This window comes from Nomascus leucogenys, unplaced genomic scaffold (genome assembly GCF_006542625.1).
Source record: "Nomascus leucogenys isolate Asia unplaced genomic scaffold, Asia_NLE_v1 Super-Scaffold_258, whole genome shotgun sequence".
Lineage (NCBI taxonomy): Eukaryota > Metazoa > Chordata > Mammalia > Primates > Hylobatidae > Nomascus > Nomascus leucogenys.
In genome coordinates, this window is record NW_022095769.1 from 3042142 (window position 1) to 3061849 (window position 19708).

The window sequence follows — 19708 nt, forward strand, 5'->3', positions numbered from 1 at the left end:
ACTCTGTCTACCTTTACCCAGTTTCCCCCAAGGGTAACATCTGACACTATTACAGTACCGTGTCACAACCAGGACACTGACACCAACTGTCCCTTGAATGAGACCCTGTGATTTTGTCCTTCACTTTCCTCCCTTCCGCAGCTCTTGGAGGGAAAGGGCTCTGTTCTCCTCTCTCTCAGCTTTCTCCCTGAGTTACCCCTTCCTTTCCTCAGGGCCTTTCCAGCCTGAGGGAGAATGGCACAGTTTGGTTTCCTGTGTCCCTTGCTGCCATGCTGCCGCGATTCTCCCAAATGTTGGTGCCCTTATATTGCTTATTGGGAATTAATCATTTCCTTTCAACATTATGGCTTCCCTAAGAGCAAAGTTTTGCCCTCTTTTCTGGGGATGGAGATGTGAACTGGACCGGCAATTGAGGGGCGCTATGCTTGACGGGGATTCATCTCTTCCTTGGATTCTGCCTCCCCGCACCCTACTTCAGTCACCCCGTGGTCTTTCAAATCTGCCACCGTGAGGTCAACTGTTCGGTGCTTAGGATGGAGTCTCCAAAGCCATGGGTCCTTTGAGCCTTGTGAAGTCTTTTGTTTTGGTGGGTGCTGGAGGGGCGCACCTTTGGCCTCGCATGGTGCAGTGCTTCCGGCACACCCAATCCTTCTACCCTGGGGCCCCTGCGTGAGCGCCAAGTGCACCCACGCCCCGCGCCCCGTCCCGGTTCCCGCCCGCCGCCCGCCGCCCGCCGCCCGCCGCCCGCCGCCCGCGCCTCTTCCTGACGCGCCCGGGGACCCACGGCCCCGCCCCGCGGCCGGGCTGGGCGAGCGGCGACCGCGGCTGAGGTACAGGTGCCTCGCGGTGCAGCCGGGTCGCCTTCCAGCCCTTCCGCCTCCCGACCAGGGCCCGCGCCTCGTCCCGCCTCTCTCCCGCCCAGCCAAATGCAGGCCGCCGCCCTCCCTGAGGAGATCCGTTGGCTCCTGGAAGGTAACGCCCTGGCGCAGGCCCCCTCCAGTGCTGAGCCGAAGGCAGAAACGGGACACCAGGCCTCCCACGGCCGCGCTTTCTTTTCAGCTTCGTCACTCACCTCCTTCTAGAACCTTAAGGCTTTTAGAGCCCTCGACTCCCTAGAGCCAGCTTTCCATCCTCTCACCTCAGGGCCCCTTTCACTCCCTGGAGTCCCACATCTTTTTCCTTGAGGCACCTCCACGCCTCCACTTCTCCTCCCCGGCTTCTAAAGTCCTCAGGCCGGGTTCTTGGTCCTCCATGCCACCTTGCCTGGTCTTCGACCTGTCCCTTTCTCCAAAGGACTGCGTAAATCTGTAGGGTTTCCCGTCCCCCTCCTTCCCCAGCCACGACTTCCTCACCTCTCACAGAAGACCCCAAACCTTCCTGCTTAGAGGTCTCCGAGGCTCTCCAGGGGGCTGCGAGGGGCTCATGGGATCCCCATGGGCCAAGGCCAGGTGGTTGACGTGAGTTTTTGTCAGTGCGAAAACCCCAGCCCTCCCTTTATCACCCTGCAGACGTCTAGGGGGTCTCACCCACCCCAAGGCAGGCTCATTCTCAGTATGGGATTTCCTCCTTTTCTAGAAGTGCCCCCATTGTGGTGTGTTCACCTTCCAACTACAGTGTCTAAGTGGTGGTTTAAAGAGTTCCGGCCATCCCCATCAACACTCAACGCACACTGTCAACACTCCAAAGAGACGTCGTAAAGAGACGTTGCTAACGGGCAGTTTCATTTGCTGGGTTTCATGGTGAAAGTCACTTTTACTTGCTTTCCTGTAATTAACCTTCCAGGGAGGACAGAGGCCTGGAACCTGCAGTTGCATAAGGGTCCCAGGAGGAAACTGTTCAGAATTAAGCCTTTTGGCATCTAAGTTGACATATTTGACACATATTTAACAGATGGCCTGCTTTGGGCAGGTCATATTTTTGGCAAGCAGTATTTTTTTTTCAGTTTCTCTCAATTTAATTGGTTTTATATCTCCATTACCTTGTTATCTGGGTATAAATGCTTCCTAATCAAATATTTGGCAAGTCCTTTTGGTCTCTGTTTGTAGCACTATTTCCATTCTGGATTGCTTCTATGTAAAAGCTGTCAACTAGATATTTCTTTTGAGGTGAGGTTTCCAAAATCCATTTTACTTATGATCAGAATAAATCTAAATTTTGGGGGTAGAAAACTATTTGCAGGGTAAAAGAGCATTATCTGGGGGTCTAAGAAGAAACAATCCAGCCTTTCCCTCTGTTGTTGGTTCAATATTAGGCTTGTGAAGGAAGGCTGTAATTATCTTTGGTTTCTAGGAGAGAAGGAACTGTGGCAAAAAGTTTAACTCTGCCCTTCAATTGAAAGATATAAAGTGATTCTTTTTATTAGTATCTGTCATTTGATGAGAACAAACCTATTTTATAAGCTTATTAAACTATACTTCGGTTTTGTGTCTAGGCTTGGTAGAAAATTCCGTTTTATTTTCAGAGGCTTGCAATGAAATCCATTCCTTCAGCATTTTTGATGTGCAGTTCTTTATTGTTCAAAACTGACACTTTGGTAAACAACTCATTTCTGCACCTGCCACCTTCCTTTAGCTTAGATTATTTTCTTGTTAGCTGACTGTTTTTAATTGAAGTCTTCAGATCTCCTTCTAAAGCAGAACCTTTGTTTGCTGACAAGTAGAGCAGGGTATGAATGGAGATTAATTGCATGTCACATACTTCTGTATCAAGCTTGCTGTGTCTTAACAATCTCTGTTGGTGCTCAGGTCTTTAAAATATATGGAAGAGTCTGAAACCAAATTATAAGGAGCTTCGTTGGTTGATGTATTTCTTTAAGGCTTTTTTTTTTTTAAGTTTGCAATTAGAACTTGAATCTGAAGTAGAGAAAAAAATGTAAAGTGTGATTCACCCAGTGATTCTATTGAAAAATGTTTGAAGAATATGTTTTTGAAAGGTTCCTGTAATAATAATAGCAACATATTGGTTACAAGTTTTATTTCTTATGGAACACAGTCTCTGGTATAGACCAGGAGGATTATTCATTGTGTTACAAATAATCTGTCGATATTAGAAACCCAAAATGGCCATCAATTTGTTGTTTGTTGCTATTTGTCTCCCCACCACACACTTTTTAAGGTTAACTGTTGACAATTAGAAAAAATAGAGGTCCTGATCTCTATATAGTCACCCTGTGGGAGGGAGTCACAGGATGTGATGGCTGCAACTCTAGTGCTGCCACATGGCTGTGGGGGTGGGGTTTCCACAATGAATTACTACTTTCATAAACCAAGGCATAAGCATTTTCACAGTGATTTAACACTGAACATCACAACCATAACTTAAGCATTTATTTATTTATAACTACACAAGCATAAATGACAGGGGCATTTTTTGACATAATGTGTGTGCTTTTAAGAATAAAATATGTAAAGCATTGTGAATGGTAGATAACAAAATTTTGCATAATGAAGAAGAGAATACAAATTCTCAAGGCCTAAAATTAATTTTGTTTAAATATAAAATTTGAAACATTTGGAAATGTTTCACTTGACCTAGAAACCTCACTTCTAACAATCTGTCACTGAAGTTAAAGGTCATGAAGTAGTATATGCACAAAGATCTATCCTAAATGTTAATAAGCTGGGAGACTCAGGGTGATGGTTGAATGAATTATGGGACATTTGTCTTACGGAATACTTCATAGCCACTAAAAAAGTATTCTGTGGATCTGTATATAGGCTTGGAAAGTGTCCATGGCATATTTTTAAGACTAAAAGGCAAAATGCATGATAGTACATGTACTATCCCATTTTTGCTTGAAAACCAAAAGACAAAACCAGAAAAGCCACATATGTTATAAATATTTGTGTAAGCCTAGGAAGAAGTAAAAAAGAATATATACCAGACTGTTAACATTGGCTTCCTTGGGAGAACAGTGAGAGTTTGGAGGAGGGGAGGCTATTAATTTTTATTTCATACATCTTTGTGTTGTTTGAATTGTGACAATGACCATGTATTACTTTTGTAAACAGGAAAAAATAAATAGTAAGGATATTTAAAAGAAAAAGGAACAAAAGACAAATAGAAACTCAGAGCGGTCAGAGTGCTAATGGACCATTAACTATGCTTGTGGTCATGTTTTTCTCTTTTTAGCCCTGAGGGGTATGGAAGGTGGAGAAATTAAAAAAAAAAAAATGCTATCTTGGATTCTTGGCAAATATCAAAACAGTGTGAGGCTTCCAGAGTAACTCAGGAAATAGCTTCTTTAGATAGACTCTGTCAAGCTCTCATATAGAAATAGTAACTAGTCCCCATCAACAAATAAATACCTCATAGATAAGTAAAATGGAAGGTGCTTTCTGCTTTATTGAAAGAGGAGGAAATATTCAGTCTGTTTTCAAATAATGGGGCTTCAGATGTAGAAGTTATCTTTTTGTTTCTGTTTTGTGATAACCACACTGAAAACAAAAACAATGAAGTGCTGGCAGTTGCATAATCTTTGCTCCACGGATATAAACATAATCAGTCTCTTCTTCCTGGTCTTTCTAGCCCTGCTTTTGAAGTCAGAAGCAAAAGGGACGAGTATGAAGGAGGTGGAATAGATATTTCTTTGGTTTGTAGTTTGTCCTGTGTGATGGAATGGGGCCTACTGACATTACCCTGGTAGCTGATAGGTCTCAACTGTCTACATGGTACTAAATCCTGCCCAGAATATGGATTTAAGCCAAAATAACATCAACAACCTGGCTGCATGTAGTAGCAATTGCTAGGTTAATGCTGATTCTGATATGCCTATAGTTATTTATTTTTAAACTTCCTTGTAAAGAAGCAGTCATTAATCATTTCCTTCCAGATTGTTCTCCAGATCTGTATTAGTCAATGCAGCCAATCATAAAATCCATTTCAGTATAGTAAAATTCTAACTATGGGAAACTTGCAGAAATGAGTTGCTCTGGATAGCTGAGGAGATTCTCTTTAAGCACTCTTATCTTTTTATTATAAATATTTGTGATCAGGTTTTTCCTAAAATGCATTAGGAACTTTTCTTCTTTAGCCAACCAGTCTATGGCTATCTTCAAATGAACCTCTTTAGAGCACTCTTTAACTCAAAGTTGTTATAGTGAATATCTATTATCATACTTTATGGTAGTGTATTGTTTAGGATGTTTGGCCATAGTTGCCCCTGAACTGCTTTGTAAGTGTCTGTGGCTGCTTTATATTTTTATTTTCATTATTTTTTTCTTGCTGTTGGGCCAAGATCTATCACTTTGCACCCTTGTCTGTGTGTCTACATTCCCAGTGCTTCTGGTACATCAGATAACCACGTTAGTTGGAATTGAGATATATGTAAAAGAAGTTACAAAGGGCTTTCTTGCTGAACAAAGTACCCACAGCTTTAAGTGTGGGCTTTGTGAGATGTATTTTGGCTGCTCCGAATCTTTTTTGCTTAATTTTTGAAACTGGATTGTCTTCCAGATCAGTGATGCTACTGCTCAGTTGAATTCTGAAAAGTGAGATATGACTATAGTTCTATTTCTTTTTTGTGTTAAAATTTTCTGATTATAAAAGTAATAATGCTAATTATAGAAAATTTAGAAAACACACAATAGGATACGGTTACTCAGAATCAATAATTGTTAAATTTCCATGTGTTTTTCTCAGTATTCATTATATGGATATACTTTAAAAGTTGGGACATATTTGTGCTCAGGTTTGTCTATTGATTTTTCTACTTATAATTTTTCACTTGTTATCGTCTCCTGAGGGTTTTCTTTTCTTTTTGAGATAGAGTCTCACTCTGTTGCCCAGGCTGGAGGGCAGTGGCGCAATCTTGGCTCACCACAACCCCCGCCTCCCGGGTTCGAGCGATTCTCCTGCCTCAGCCTCCTGACTAGCTGGGACTACAGGCGCACGCCACCATGACAGGCTAATTTTTATATTTTTAGTAGAGACAGGGTTTTACTATGTTGGCCAGGCTGGTCTCGAACTCCTGACCTCATGATCTGCCTGCCTTAGCCTCCCAAAGTGCTGGGATTACAGGTGTGAGTTACCCTGCCTGACCTTCCTGAGGGTTTTCATTTTCTTTTTTTTTTTTTTTTGAGACGGAGTCTCACTCTGTCTCCAGGTTGCAGTACAGTGGAGCGATCTCGGCTCACTGCAACCTCCGCATCCCAGGTTCAAGTGATTCTCCTGCCCATTCTCCTGCCTCAGCCTTCCGAGTAGCTGGGACTACAGGCGCACGCCACCACACCCAGATAATTTTGTATTTTTAGTAGAGACGGGGTTTCAACATGTTGGCCAGGATGGTCTTGATCTCTTGACCTCGTGATCCGCCTGCCTCGGCCTCCCAAAGTACTGGGATTACAGGCATGAGCCACTGTGCCTGGCCTTTCCTGAGGGTTTTCTTAGATCACGGCTATGCTCTGGATGTTTGTGACTCGCCAAAATTTTTATGTTGAAATCTAATTACAAATGTGATGGGAGGTGATTAATGCCCTTATAAAAGAGGTCCCAGACGGCCGGGCGCCGTGGCTCACACCTGTAATCCCAGCACTTTGGGAGGCTGAGGTGGGTGGATTACGAGGTCAGGAGATCTAGACCATCCTGGCTAACACAGTGAAACCCCGTCTCTACTAAAAATACAAAAAGTTAGCCGGGCGTGGTGACAGGCGCCTGTAGTCCCAGCTACTCGGGAGGCTGAGGCAGGAGAATGGCGTGAACCCGGGAGGTGGAGCTTGCAGTGAGCCGAGATCGCACCACTGCACTCCAGCCTGGGCGACAGAGCGAGACTCCATCTCAAAAAAAATAAAAAAAATAAAGAGGTCCCAGAAAACTGCCTTACTCCTTCCACCATGTGAGGACACAGTTAAAAGGTGCTATCTATGAACCAAAAAGCAGGCCCTCAGCAGAGTCTGAATCTGCCGTTGATCTGGACTTTCCAGTTTCCCACTGGAGAAATAAATTTCTGTTGTTTATAAGCTACCTAGTTTGTAGTATTTTGTTATAGCAGACCAAATGGAATAAGACAATCATTAAGTGGGTTTTTTTTCCTTCAAGTTATATATCCTATTTTTATTCCACAAATAGTTTTACCCTAATGTCTTAAAATAAAAATCGGACCAGGCATGGTGGCTCATGCCTATAATCCCAACCCTTTGAGAGGCCGAGGTGGGAGGATCACTTGAGCCCAGAAGGTTGAGGCTGCAGTGAGATGTGATTGCACCACTGCACTCCAGCCTGGGTAATGTAGTGAGATCCTGTCTCAAAAAACAAACAAGAATGTTTTCCCTGCTTAACTTGTTCATTTCTTACTTTTGGTACCATGAATTTTTCATCCTTGAACTCTATTTTATCTCTTAGATATTAAGACTGTGCTGTTGACCATAACAGCCACTAGCCACATGTGGCTATTTCAATTTAAATTATTAACTAAAATTAAATACAAAAAAAAAGTTGGTTCCTCAGTTGTGCTAGCGACATTTAAGCTGCTTAGTAGCCACAGTGGCTACTGTACTGGACAGTGTGTAAAGTCCTGGTAGTTGATGATCTAGAATATAATGCTGAGTGAATTTCTCAGGAAGGGTTCTTTGATAATAGGCTTACTAAGCCTCTGTATGTCTGAGAATGTGTCTCCCTTATTTCATAGAAACTTAGCTGTGGGCATGAAGTTCTGGGGTCACACTTTTCCCCTTCCTTCAACCTCCCCCCAACTAAGCCTCTAAAAGTTGTGCCATTATCTTTTGGCCTTCAGTTTTGTGAAGGAGAAGTGTGATGCCAGCCTGGTATATTTCATTTATAATCCACTCCTCTCAGCTGGGGGTGTATAGAATATTTTTCTTTGCTCTCAAAAATGTCATTAGTTAGTATCAAGGTCTTACTTAGACTTTTTAATACTTTTTGTTGTTGTTGTTCAATAGCATGCCAGGAAGGCCTTTTAATAATTTTGCCTGGTATGTAGTGAACCCTCTTGATCTATGGACTCAGGTCTCCCTTTGATTTGAGAAAGTTTTATTCTATTATGCTTCTGCTCTATCTGTTTTATTCTGTCATACTTGGGTTTATAGCATACATATATTGGACTCCTGATATGCTCTCTCTGTTTCATCTTTTTTACTGTCTCATCTGTCATTGCTTTCATTATGGTTTTAAATTCAACCTTTATTTATTTATTTATTTATTTATTTTTTTTATTATACTTTAGGTTTTAGGGTACATGTGCACAATGTGCAGGTTTGTTACATATGTATCCATGTGCCATGTTGATCTCCTGCACCCATTAACTCGTCATTTAGCATTAGGTATATCTCCTAATGCTGTCCCTCCCCCCTCCCCCCACCCCACAACAGTCCCTGGAATGTGATGTTCCCCTTCCTGTGTCCATGAGTTCTCATTGTTCAATTCCCACCTATGAGTGAGAACATGCGGTGTTTGGTTTTTTGTCCTTGCGATAGTTTACTGAGAATGATGTTTTCCAGTTTCATCCATGTCCCTACAAAGAACACGAACTCATCATTTTTTATGGCTGCATAATATTCCATGGTGTATATGTGCCACATTTTCTTAATCCAGTCTATCGTTGTTGGACATTTGGGTTGGTTCCAACTCTTTGCTATTGTGAATAGTGCCGCAATAAACATACGTGTGCATGTGTCTTTATAGCAGCATGATTTATAGTCCTTTGGGTATATACCCAGTAATGGGATGGCTGGGTCAAATGGTATTTCTAGTTCTAGATCCCTGAGGAATTGCCACACTGACTTCCACAATGGTTGAACTAGTTTACATTCCCACCAACAGTGTAAAAGTGTTCCTATTTCTCCACATCCTCTCCAGCACCTGTTGTTTCCTGATTTTTTAATGATGGCCATTCTAACTGGTGTGAGATGATATCTCACTGTGGTTTTGATTTGCATTTCTCTGACGGCCAGTGATAATGAGCATTTCTTCATGTGTTTTTTGGCTGCATAAATGTCTTCTTTTGAGAAGTGTCTGTTCATGTCCTTTGCCCACCTTTTGATGGGGTTGTTTGTTTTTTTCTTGTAAATTTGTTTGAGTTCATTGTAGATTCTGGCTATTAGCCCTTTGTCAGATGAGTAGGTTGCAAAAATTTTCTCCCATTCTGTAGGTTGCCTGTTCACTCTGATGGTAGTTTCTTTTGCTGTGCAGAAGCTCTTTAGTTTAATTAGATCCCATTTGTCAATTTTGGCTTTTGTTGCCATTGCTTTTGGTGTTTTAGACATGAAGTCCTTGCCCACGCCTATGTCCTGAATGGTATTGCCTAGGTTTTCTTGTAGGATTTTAATGGTTTTAGGTCTAACATTTAAGTCTTTAATCCATCTTGAATTAATTTTTGTATAAGCTGTAAGGAAGGGATCCAGTTTCAGCTTTCTACATATGGCTAGCCAGTTTTCCCAGCACCATTTGTTAAATAGGGAATCCTTTCCCCTTTTCTTGTTTTTGTCAGGTTTGTCAAAGATCAGATAGTTGTAGATATGCGGCATCATTTCTGAGGGCTCTGTTCTGTTCCATTGATCTATATCTCTGTTGTGGTACCAGTACCATGCTGTTTTGGTTACTGTAGCCTTGTAGTATAGTTTGAAGTCAGGTAGCGTGATGCCTCCAGCTTTGTTCTTTTGGCTTAGGATTGACTTGGCGATGCAGGCTCTTTTTTGGTTCCATATGAACTTTAAAGTAGTTTTTTCCAATTCTGTGAAGAAAGTCATTGGTAGCTTGATGGGGATGGCATTGAATCTATAAATTACTTTGGGCAGTATGGCCATTTTCACGATATTGATTCTTCCAACCCATGAGCATGGAATGTTCTTCCATTTGTTTGTATCCTCTTTTATTTCATTGAGCAGTGGTTTGTAGTTCTCCTTGAAGAGGTCCTTCACATCCCTTGTAAGTTGGATTCTTAGGTATTTTATTCTCTTTGAAGCAATTGTGAATGGGAGTTCACTCATGATTTGGCTCTCTGTTTGTCTGTGATGGGTGTACAAGAATGCTTGTGATTTTTGTACATTGATTTTGTATCCTGAGACTTTGCTGAAGCTGCTAATCAGCTTAAGGAGATTTTGGGCTGAGACAATGGGATTTTCTAGATATACAATCATGTCATCTGCAAACAGGGACAGTTTGACTTCCTCTTTTCCTAATTGAATACCCTTTATTTCCTTCTCCTGCCTGATTGCTCTGGCCAGAACTTCCAGCACTATGTTGAATAGGAGCGGTGAGAGAGGGCATCCCTGTCTTGTGCCAGTTTTCAGAGGGAATGCTTCCAGTTTTTGCCCATTCAGTATGATATTGGCTGTGGGTTTGTCGTAGATAGCTCTTATTATTTTGAGATACGTCCCATCAATACCTAATTTATTGAGAGTTTTTAGCATGAAGGGTTGTTGAATTTTATCAAAGGCCTTTTCTGCATCTATTGAGATAATCATGTGGTTTTTGTCTTTGGTTCTGTTTATATGCTGGATTACATTTATTGATTTGCGTATGTTGAACCAGCCTTGCATCCCAGGGATGAAGCCCACTTGATCATGGTGTATAAGCTTTTTGATGTGCTGCTGGATTCGGTTTGCCAGTATTTTATTGAGGATTTTTGCATCAATGTTCATCAAGGATATTGGTCTAAAATCCTCTTTTTTGGTTGTGTCTCTGCCTGGCTTTGGTATCAGGATGATGCTGGCTTCATAAAATGTGTTAGGGAGGATTCCCTCTTTTTCTATCGATTGGAATAGTTTCAGAAGGAATGGTACCAGTTCCTCCTTGTACCTCTGGTAGAATTCAGCTGTGAATCCATCAGGTCCTGGACTCTTTTTGGTTGGTAAGCTATTGATTATTGCCACAATTTCAGAACCTGTTATTGGTCTATTCAGAGATTCGACTTCTTCCTGATTTAGTCTTGGGAGGGTGTATTTGTCGAGGAATTTATCCATCTCTTCTAGATTTTCTAGTTTATTTGCATAGAGGTGTTTGTAGTATTCTTTGATGGTAGAGTGTATTTCTGTGGGATCGGTGGTGATATCCCCTTTTTCATTTTTTATTGCATCTATTTGATTCTTCTCTCTTTTCTTCTTTATTAGTCTTGCTAGCCATCTATCAATTTTGTTGATCTTCTCAAAAAACCAGCTCCTGGATTCATTAATTTTTTGAAGGGTTTTTTGTGTCTCTATTTCCTTCAGTTCTGCTCTGATTTTAGTTATTTCTAGCCTTCTGCTAGCTTTTGAATGTGTTTGCTCTTGCTTTTCTAGTTCTTTTAATTGTGATGTTAGGGTGTCAATTTTGGATCTTTCCTGCTTTCTCTTGTGGGCATTTAGTGCTATAAATTTCCCTCTACACACTGCTTTGAATGTGTCCCAGAGATTCTGGTATGTTGTGTCTTTGTTCTCGTTGGTTTCAAAGAACATCTTTATTTCTGCCTTCATTTCATTATGTACCCAATAGTCATTCAGGAGCAGGTTGTTCAGTTTCCATGTAGTTGAGCGGTTTTGAGTGAGTTTTTTAATCCTGAGTTCTAGTTTGATTGCACTGTGGTCTGAGAGACAGTTTGTTATAATTTCTGTTCTTTTACATTTGCTGAGGAGAGCTTTACTTCCAACTATGTGGTCAATTTTGGAATAGGTGTGGTGTGGTGCTGAAAAAAATGTATATTCTGTTGATTTGGGGTGGAGAGTTCTGTAGATGTCTATTAGGTCCATTTTGTTTAGAGCTGAGTTCAATTCCTGGATATCCTTGTTAACTTTCTGTCTCGTTGATCTGTCTAATGTTGACAGCGGGGTGTTAAAATCTCCCATTATTATTGTGTGGGAGTTTAAGTCCCTTTGTAGGTCACTCAGGACTTGCTTTATGAATCTGGGTGCTCCTGTGTTGGGTGCATATATATTTAGGATAGTTAGCTCTTCTTGTTGAATTGATCCCTTTACCATTATGTAATGGCCTTCTTTGTCTCTTTTGATCTTTGTTGGTTTAAAGTCTATTTTATCAGAGACTAGGATTGCAACCCCTGCCTTTTTTTGTTTTCCATTTGCTTGATAGATCTTCCTCCATCCCTTTATTTTGAGTCTATGTGTGTCTCTGCACGTGAGATGGGTTTCCTGAATACAGCACACTGATGGGTCCTGACTCCTTATCCAATTTGCCAGTCTGTGTCTTTTAATTGGAGCATTTAGCCCATTTACATTTAACGTTAATATTGTTATGTGTGAATCTGATCCTGTCATTATGATGTTAGTTGGTTATTTTGCTCATTAGTTGATGCAGTTTCCTCCTAGCCTCGATGGTCTTTACAATTTGGCATGTTTTTGCAGTGGCTGGTACCGGTTGTTCCTTTCCATGTTTAGTGCTTCCTTCAGGAGCTCTTTTAGGGCAGGCCTGGTGGTGACAAAATCACTCAGCGTTTGCTTGTCTGTAAAGTATTTTATTTCTCCTTCACTTATGAAGCTTAGTTTGGCTGGATAGGAAATTCTGGGTTGAAAATTCTTTTCTTTAAGAATGTTGAATATCGGCCCCCACTCTCTTCTGGCTTGTAGAGTTTCTGCTGAGAGATCAGCTGTTAGTCTGATGGGCTTCCCTTTGTGGGTAACCCGACCTTTCTCTCTGGCTGCCCTTAACATTTTTTCCTTCATTTCAACTTCGGTGAATCTGACAATTATGTGTCTTGGAGTTGCTCTTCTCGAGGAGTATCTTTGTGGCGTTCTCTGTATTTCCTGAATCTGAATGTTGGCCTGCCTTGCTAGATTGGGGAAGTTCTCCTGGATAATATCTTGCAGAGTGTTTTCCAACTTGGTTCCATTCTCCCCGTCATTTTCAGGTACACCAATCAGACGTAGGTTTGGTCATTTCACGTAGTCCCAAATTTCTTGGAGGCTTTGTTCATTTCTTTTTATTCTTTTTTCTCTAGACTTCCCTTCTCGCTTCATTTCATTCATTTCATCTTCCATCAGCGATACCCTTTCTTCCAGTTGATCGCATCTGCTACTGAGGCTTCTGCAATCTTCACGTAGTTCTCGAAACTTGGCTTTCAGCTCCATCATCTCCTTTAAGCCCTTCTCTCCATTGGTTATTCTAGTTATCCATTCTTCTAATTTTTTTTCAAAGTTTTTAACTTCTTTGCTATTGTTTTGAATTTCCTCCCGTAGCTCAGAGTAGTTTGATCGTCTGACGCCTTCTTCTCTCAACTCGTCAAAGTCATCCTCCATCCAGCTTTGTTCCGTTGCTGGTGAGGAACTGCATTCCTTTGGAGGAGGAGAGGTGCTCTGCTTTTTAGAGTTTCCAGTTTTTCTGCTCTGTTTTTTCCCCATCTTTGCGGTTTTATCTACTTTTGGTCTTTGATGATGGTGATGTACAGATGGGTTTTTGGTGTGGATGTCCTTTCTGTATGTTAGTTTTCCTTCTACCAGACAGGACCCTCGGCTGCAGGTCTGTTGGAGTTTACTAGAGGTCCACTCCAGACCCTGTATGGCTGGGTGTCAGCAGTGGTGGCTGCAGAACAGCGGATTTTCGTGAGACCACAAATTCAGCTGTCTGATAGTTCCTCTGGAAGTTTTGTCTCAGAGGAGTACCTGGCCAAGTGAGGTGTCAGTCTGTCCCTACTGGGGGGGTGCCTCCCAGCTAGGCTGCTCAGGGGTGAGGGACCCACTTTAGGAGGCAGTCTGTCCGTTCTCAGATCTCCAGCTGCCTGCTGGGAGAACCACTACTCTCTTCAAAGCTGTCAGTCCGACAGGGACATTTAAGTCTCCGGAATGTCCTGCTGACTTTTTGTTTGTCTGTGCCCTGCCCCGAGAGGTGGAGCCTACAGAGGCAGACAGGCCTCCTTGAGCTGTGGTGGGCTCCACCCAGTTCGAGCTTCCTGGCTGCTTTGTTTACCTAAGCAAGCCTGGGCAATGGCGGGCGCCCCTCCCCCAGCCTCGCTGCTGCCTTGCAGCTTGATCTCAGACTGCTGTGTTAGCAATCAGCGAGACTCCGTGGGCATAGGAACCTCCGAGCCAGATGCGGGACACAATCTCCTAGTGTGCCGTTTTCCAGGCCCGTTGGGAAAGCGCAGTATGAGGGTGGGATTGACCCGATTATCCAGGTGCCGTCTGTTACCCCTTTCTTTGACTAGGAAAGGGAACTCCCTGACCCCTTGCGCTTCCCGAGTGAGGCAGTGCCTCGCCCTGCTTCGGCTCACGCACGGTGCGCTTCACCGACTGTCCTGCACCCACTGTTTGGCACTCCCTAGTGAGATGAAACCGGTACCTCAAGCAGAAATGCAGAAATCAGCAGTCTTCTGTGTCGCTGGGGCTGGGAGCTGGAGACCGGAGCTGTTCCTATTCGGCCATCTTGGCTCCACCCCTTATTTATTTTTTAAAAAGTTGCCATGTATTCTTTCCTCATCATTCATTGTCTCATTTTCATTACATCTATAAAGTGTTGATTTGTACATTTAATGACTTTTTGGATGTTGCCGAGAATTAGAAATTTTCTAAACATTTCTGTTCTTTAATGATAAATCTGCTTCAGAAGGAGGCATTTCTTTAGTTCTTCAGGTGGTCTTTTCTTTTTGAACATTAATGTTTTCTCATAGGTGCTATATATTTTCTCTGTGTGCAATTTGCCTAGATTCAAATTCTAACTCTTCCACTTTCTTAACTACAATTTACTCACTAAATAGACCATAGGCCTCTGTTTCTTGATCTGTAATATTGAGATAATAATGGTACCTATCTGTAGTGTTGAGATAATAGTGGTACCTATCTTACAGAATTTATATGAAGAATAAAGGAATGAATATTTGAAAAGAATTTAGAACAGTATCTGGTATATACTAAACACCATATAAATGTCAGATAAATAAAATTAAATTTTTTTTCACTTGAGTTATCCAACTGACCTCGTTTGTTTGTTTGTTTGTTTGTTTGTTTGTTTGTTTGTTTTGGCAGCTGCCTTTCCACAGGGAAACTCCCAGTCATGGTCTTTTTCTTATATTGGTGGCCCATCCCTGTTTTTATCCTTTTTCTCCATTACGGGAGGCTTTTTTTTTTTTTTTTTTTTTGAGATGGAGTCTCACTCTGTCACCAGGCTGGAGTGCAGTGGTGCAATCTTGGCTTACTGCAACCTCTGCCTCCTGGGTTCAAGAGATTCTCCTGCCTCACCCTCCCAAGTAGCTGGGACTACAGGTGCGCACCACCAAGCCCAGCTAATTTTTGTATTTTCAGTAGAGATGGGGTTTCACCTTGTTGGCCAGGATGGTCTCGAGCTCTTGGCCTCGTGATCTGCCCGCCTCAGCCTCCCAAAGTGCTGGGATTACAGGTGTGAGCCACTGCGCCCAGCCCGACTTTTAGGGATTCTTTCAAAATCTCCATTTCTTTCCTTCAGAGTCTAGTGATCATTTTGATGAGAAACTTTATGGAGGAAGGAGAGAGAAAATTAGCTTCATTGCTTTTGTTCTCACCTAGCCTGCAGTTCTCTGAATTTTCTATATTTTTTTTTTTTTTTTTTTTTTTTTTGAGACGGAGTCTCGCTCTGTCACCCAGGCTGGAGTGCAGTGGCGTGATCTCGGCTCACTGCAAGCTCCACCTCCCGGGTTCACGCCATTCTCCTGCCTCAGCCTCTCCGAGTAGCTGGGACTACAGGCGCCTGTCACCATGCCTGGCTAATTTTTTGTATTTTTTAGTAGAGTCGGGGTTTCACCGTGGTCTCGATCTCCTGACCTCGTGATCCGCCCGCCTCGGCCTCCCAAAGTGCTGGGATTACAAGCGTGAGCCACCGCGCCCAGCCTGAATTTTCTATATTCTTATAGATTCCCAGGCATATAATTTTTCTACCCTGATGTTTCAGTTGAAATTTTGTTTTGTCACAAAAGGATTCTATGAGATGGCACTTGAAGCTTTACCTAGTCTGTTTGTGTATGACTGAGCATATCAGGAAAGATATGTGTTCCTTGCCTTGTTATAGAACACCCTGTTTTGTGGCTGGGCATGGTGGCTTACACCTGTAATCCCAGCATTTTGGGAGGCCGAGGTGGGTAGATCACCTGAGGTTAGGAGTTTGAGACCAGCCTGGCCAAGATGGTGAAACCCCATCTCTACTAAAAATACAAAAAATTATCCGGAAGGTATGGTGGCAGGCGCCTGTAATCCCAGCTACTCAGGAGGCTGAGGCGGGAGAATCACTTGAACCTGGGAGGCAGAGGTTGCAGTGAGCCTCCTGCCTCATGCCACTGCACTCCAGCCTGGGCGACAGAGCAAAATTTGTCTTAAAAAAAAAAAAAGAACACTATTTTGTGTGTGTAAAACTAGTATTTTGCATTAATTCCCAGTTTTAAAAAAGGTCTATTCTCCTTCTCCCTTTTGTTTGCTAAAATTTAAAAAAACGTGGTAGAGATATTTGAACTTCATTCTGATTATCGTCTAGTGTTAGATGGACTGCCTAGGTCTTTTGAACTCTAGGTAAGAGCTGCTCCCCACAGAAGTTCACAGCTCTCCTCAGGATCAGGGTGATTCTCAAAGAGCATGCATTGTCGAGGTCAGCTTTCCCTCCAGGCTCCCCTGCTGCTATGCATGCTGTCTCTCCTGGGTTGTGTAGGCCCAAACCAGTGGTTGCCAACAGGGGTGATTTTGACCCTGGGGGCTTTTGGCAACATTTGGAGACATTTTGGTTGTCACAGCTCGGGAGGGTGCTCCTGGCATCTAGTGGGTAGAAGCTAAGGATACTGCTAAACTTCCTACAATACACAGGACAGTCCCTCCACAGTAAAGAATCATCCAGCCCGAATTGTCAATAGTGCTGAGGTTGAGAAGCCCTGGCCTAGACATATTTTACTTCTCAATATCCACAAAAGCCTATTCACATGAAGTCCCTATGAGTATAGAAAACATCACTGGAGAATCAGGGAGTGCCAGGATGGGGAGGAGGGGTTTATATTGCAGTCATGCAAATGATTTGAGCATTAGGCATTCCTATTCCTAAATACCCTTCTGCCACCCCAGTTATCAGGGTATATCCTCTATTCTTTCACTTGATTTAGTTCCCAGCCTTATGCCTTCTCATTGTCACTTTCTTTCTTTATCCTATCTGAAGTAAAAAATACATATATTTTTTTCCCTTCCACATGAAAAGGCAGTTTAACTATCTGTATAGTTGTTTAGGTTCCCACCAATAGCCACACACAGCAAAACAAGTTATTTTCCCAAACAATGACAGTTCTTTCCCTAAGAGGAACTGTAGTACCAGTTATTAAGATAATATTTTTACCTAATTTCATAAGTATAATACTTAAACAGTTTTTAATCATTTTAAATACAGGAAAAATAAGTATCAAGTTTTACCACCATCTGAGAATCTTAACATATTGACCTATCATAGATCTAATTTTTTCATGTTATAAGCCATTACACCCTACAGAAATCCTATAATTTCTGCTACATTTATTCATATTTATTTCCCCTGTGTTTCCGAGTTCATTGCTTGCTTTCCAGTTTGTCAGTGCTGCATTATAGGTTAGGTGATTATAACAGATGGATTTTCAGGTTTGGAGTCTTTGAGTTCCACTACTTAATTTTACTATCCAGCATTTACATGGAAGATAGGACAGATCTGAGCTCAGGAATAGAGTGGTCTTACCATCCAGATAGCAAGTCTTCCTCAAGGCTGCTGGCTCTAATAAAATCATTTGTGAATTATTTGAATTCTCATTTAGGGTCTCCTCCTAACATTGTAGACATTCTAATATGAGTATGTTATGGGAAAATAAAATTTTTATTCAAATAATAGATGCTTTACTAAAATATATCCAATGGCACATATTTGTACTTAGTTAAACCAATATTGTAGTAGCTGGAATTAATTAAGTTACTGTATTATAAATCTAGCATGAGAAGTATGCTGGGGTGTATAGATAGCTACAGAAAACATCTATTCACTGCATTTTGATAAACCTTCTTAAACTACACTCCTTTAAAAGTAACTTTTCTGGCTGGGCATGGTGGCTCACGTCTGCAATCCCAGCACTTTGGGAGGCTGAGGCGGGTAGATCACCTGAGGTCAGGAGTTCGAGACCAGCCTGGCCAACATGGTGAAACCTCGTCTACTAAAAACAAAAATTAGCTGGGTGTGGTGGCGCATGCCTGTAATCCCAGCTACTCTAGAGGCTGAGGCATGATAATTGCTTGAACCCGGGAGTTGGAGGTTGCAGTGAGCCAAGATAGCACCACTGCACTCCAGCCTGGGTGGCAGAGCAAGACACTGTTTTGGAAAAAAAAGCCCCCCAAATTCTTTTCTTTCTCATAACTTTTTGTATGAGCCCTTTTATCCATTCATCCATCTATTAGGTTGGTGCAAAAATTGAGGTTTTTGCCATTACTTTTAAATGGCAAAATCTGCAATTACTTTTGCAACAGCCTAATGTTTCTTTCTCCCTCTCTCCCTCCCTCTCTCTTCTTTTCTTCCTCTCTTCCTCCCTCCCTTTCTTCCATTTTTCTCCCTTTCTTCTTAGTACTTTAGGTATGACTTATATACTATTTATATTAAGTGTTAAAACTGGTTGACTTAAACATATATATACACCTATGTGACCACTCCCCAGATCAAGATACCTTATCAATATACACCCACACCATCTTCCATCCCCCTAGAAAGTTTCCTTTCCAGTCAGTATTCCCTCCCAGAGCTAATCACTGTTCTGACTTCTATCATAATGCAATCAGTATGTACTTTTTTGTATCTGTTGTCCGCATAATATTTTTGAAATGTATCCATGTTATTGTGTGTATTGGTTTGTTCCTTTTTGCTAAATAGTATTCCATTGTGTGAATATTCCACAATTTGTTTATCCATTCTTATGCTGATAGACAATGAGTTGTTTTCAGTTTTTGGCTATCATGAATACAGCTGCTATGAGCATTCTTGTATAACTTGTTTTGTGAACATAAGCACTCATTTATCTTGGATAAATATATCTAGGAGTGGAATTACTAGGTCATAGGGTAGTTTTATGTTAAACTCCAAATACTTTTCTCAAGTGATTATACCCATTTTCCACTCCCACAAGCAGTATATGGGAGTCCCTGTTGCTCCATATCCTTACCAACACTTGGTATTGCAATCTTTTTATTTTTAGACATTCTGGTTGATGTCGTGGTCCATGTATTTTTTAAATTATGAAAATAACTGATAGATATATTTTTATTATAGAATATTTGCACAACATAGAAGTATATAAAATATTTGGTGGGGTGGTTGTTTGTTTTTTGGGGTTTTTTAGAGACAAGGTCTCACTCTGTTGTCCAGGCTGGAGTGCAGTGGCACGATTATGGCTCACTGCAGCCTTAATCTTCCAGGATCAAGTGATTCTCCCACCTCAGCCTCCTGAATAGTTGGGACCACAGGCGCATGCCACCATGCCCAGCTAATTATTTTTATTTTTAGTAGAGATGAGAGTCTTGCTGTATTGCCCAGGCTGGTCTTAAACTCCTGAGCTCAAGCAATCCTTTCTCTCCCAAAATGCTGGGATTACAGGTGTGAGCCACTGCACCCACCCTGGTTTGTTTTTATTGTCTTTTTTTTTTTTTTTTTTACCATAACAGTGTTGGAGACTTTTTCATGCAAATCAACCTATCCATCTATCTATGTGTATATATATTTAAACTGCTACACAGTATTTAACAATTTATTTAGCAGTTGTCCTATTGATGGATGTTTAAGGTTTCCAAATATTTTATATATCCACACTGCTGTAGAAAACATCTCT

At 41.7% G+C, this 19708-nt stretch overlaps 1 protein-coding gene across 2 annotated transcripts in view; it reads left to right on the forward strand.

The window, feature by feature from the left end:
• The first annotated feature begins 833 nt into the window (after nucleotides 1-833).
• SKAP1 (src kinase associated phosphoprotein 1) overlaps nucleotides 834-19708 on the forward strand; it is a 312702-nt gene continuing 293827 nt past the window's right edge. The window contains exon 1 of one of the 2 annotated variants that reach the window (XM_003278731.4): nucleotides 834-972. In XM_003278731.4, coding sequence (XP_003278779.1) covers nucleotides 927-972 — 46 coding nt within the window. In that variant the 5' untranslated portion in view covers nucleotides 834-926. The remainder of the gene's footprint in view (nucleotides 973-19708) is intronic. The other variant, XM_012503658.2, reaches the window with a different exon arrangement.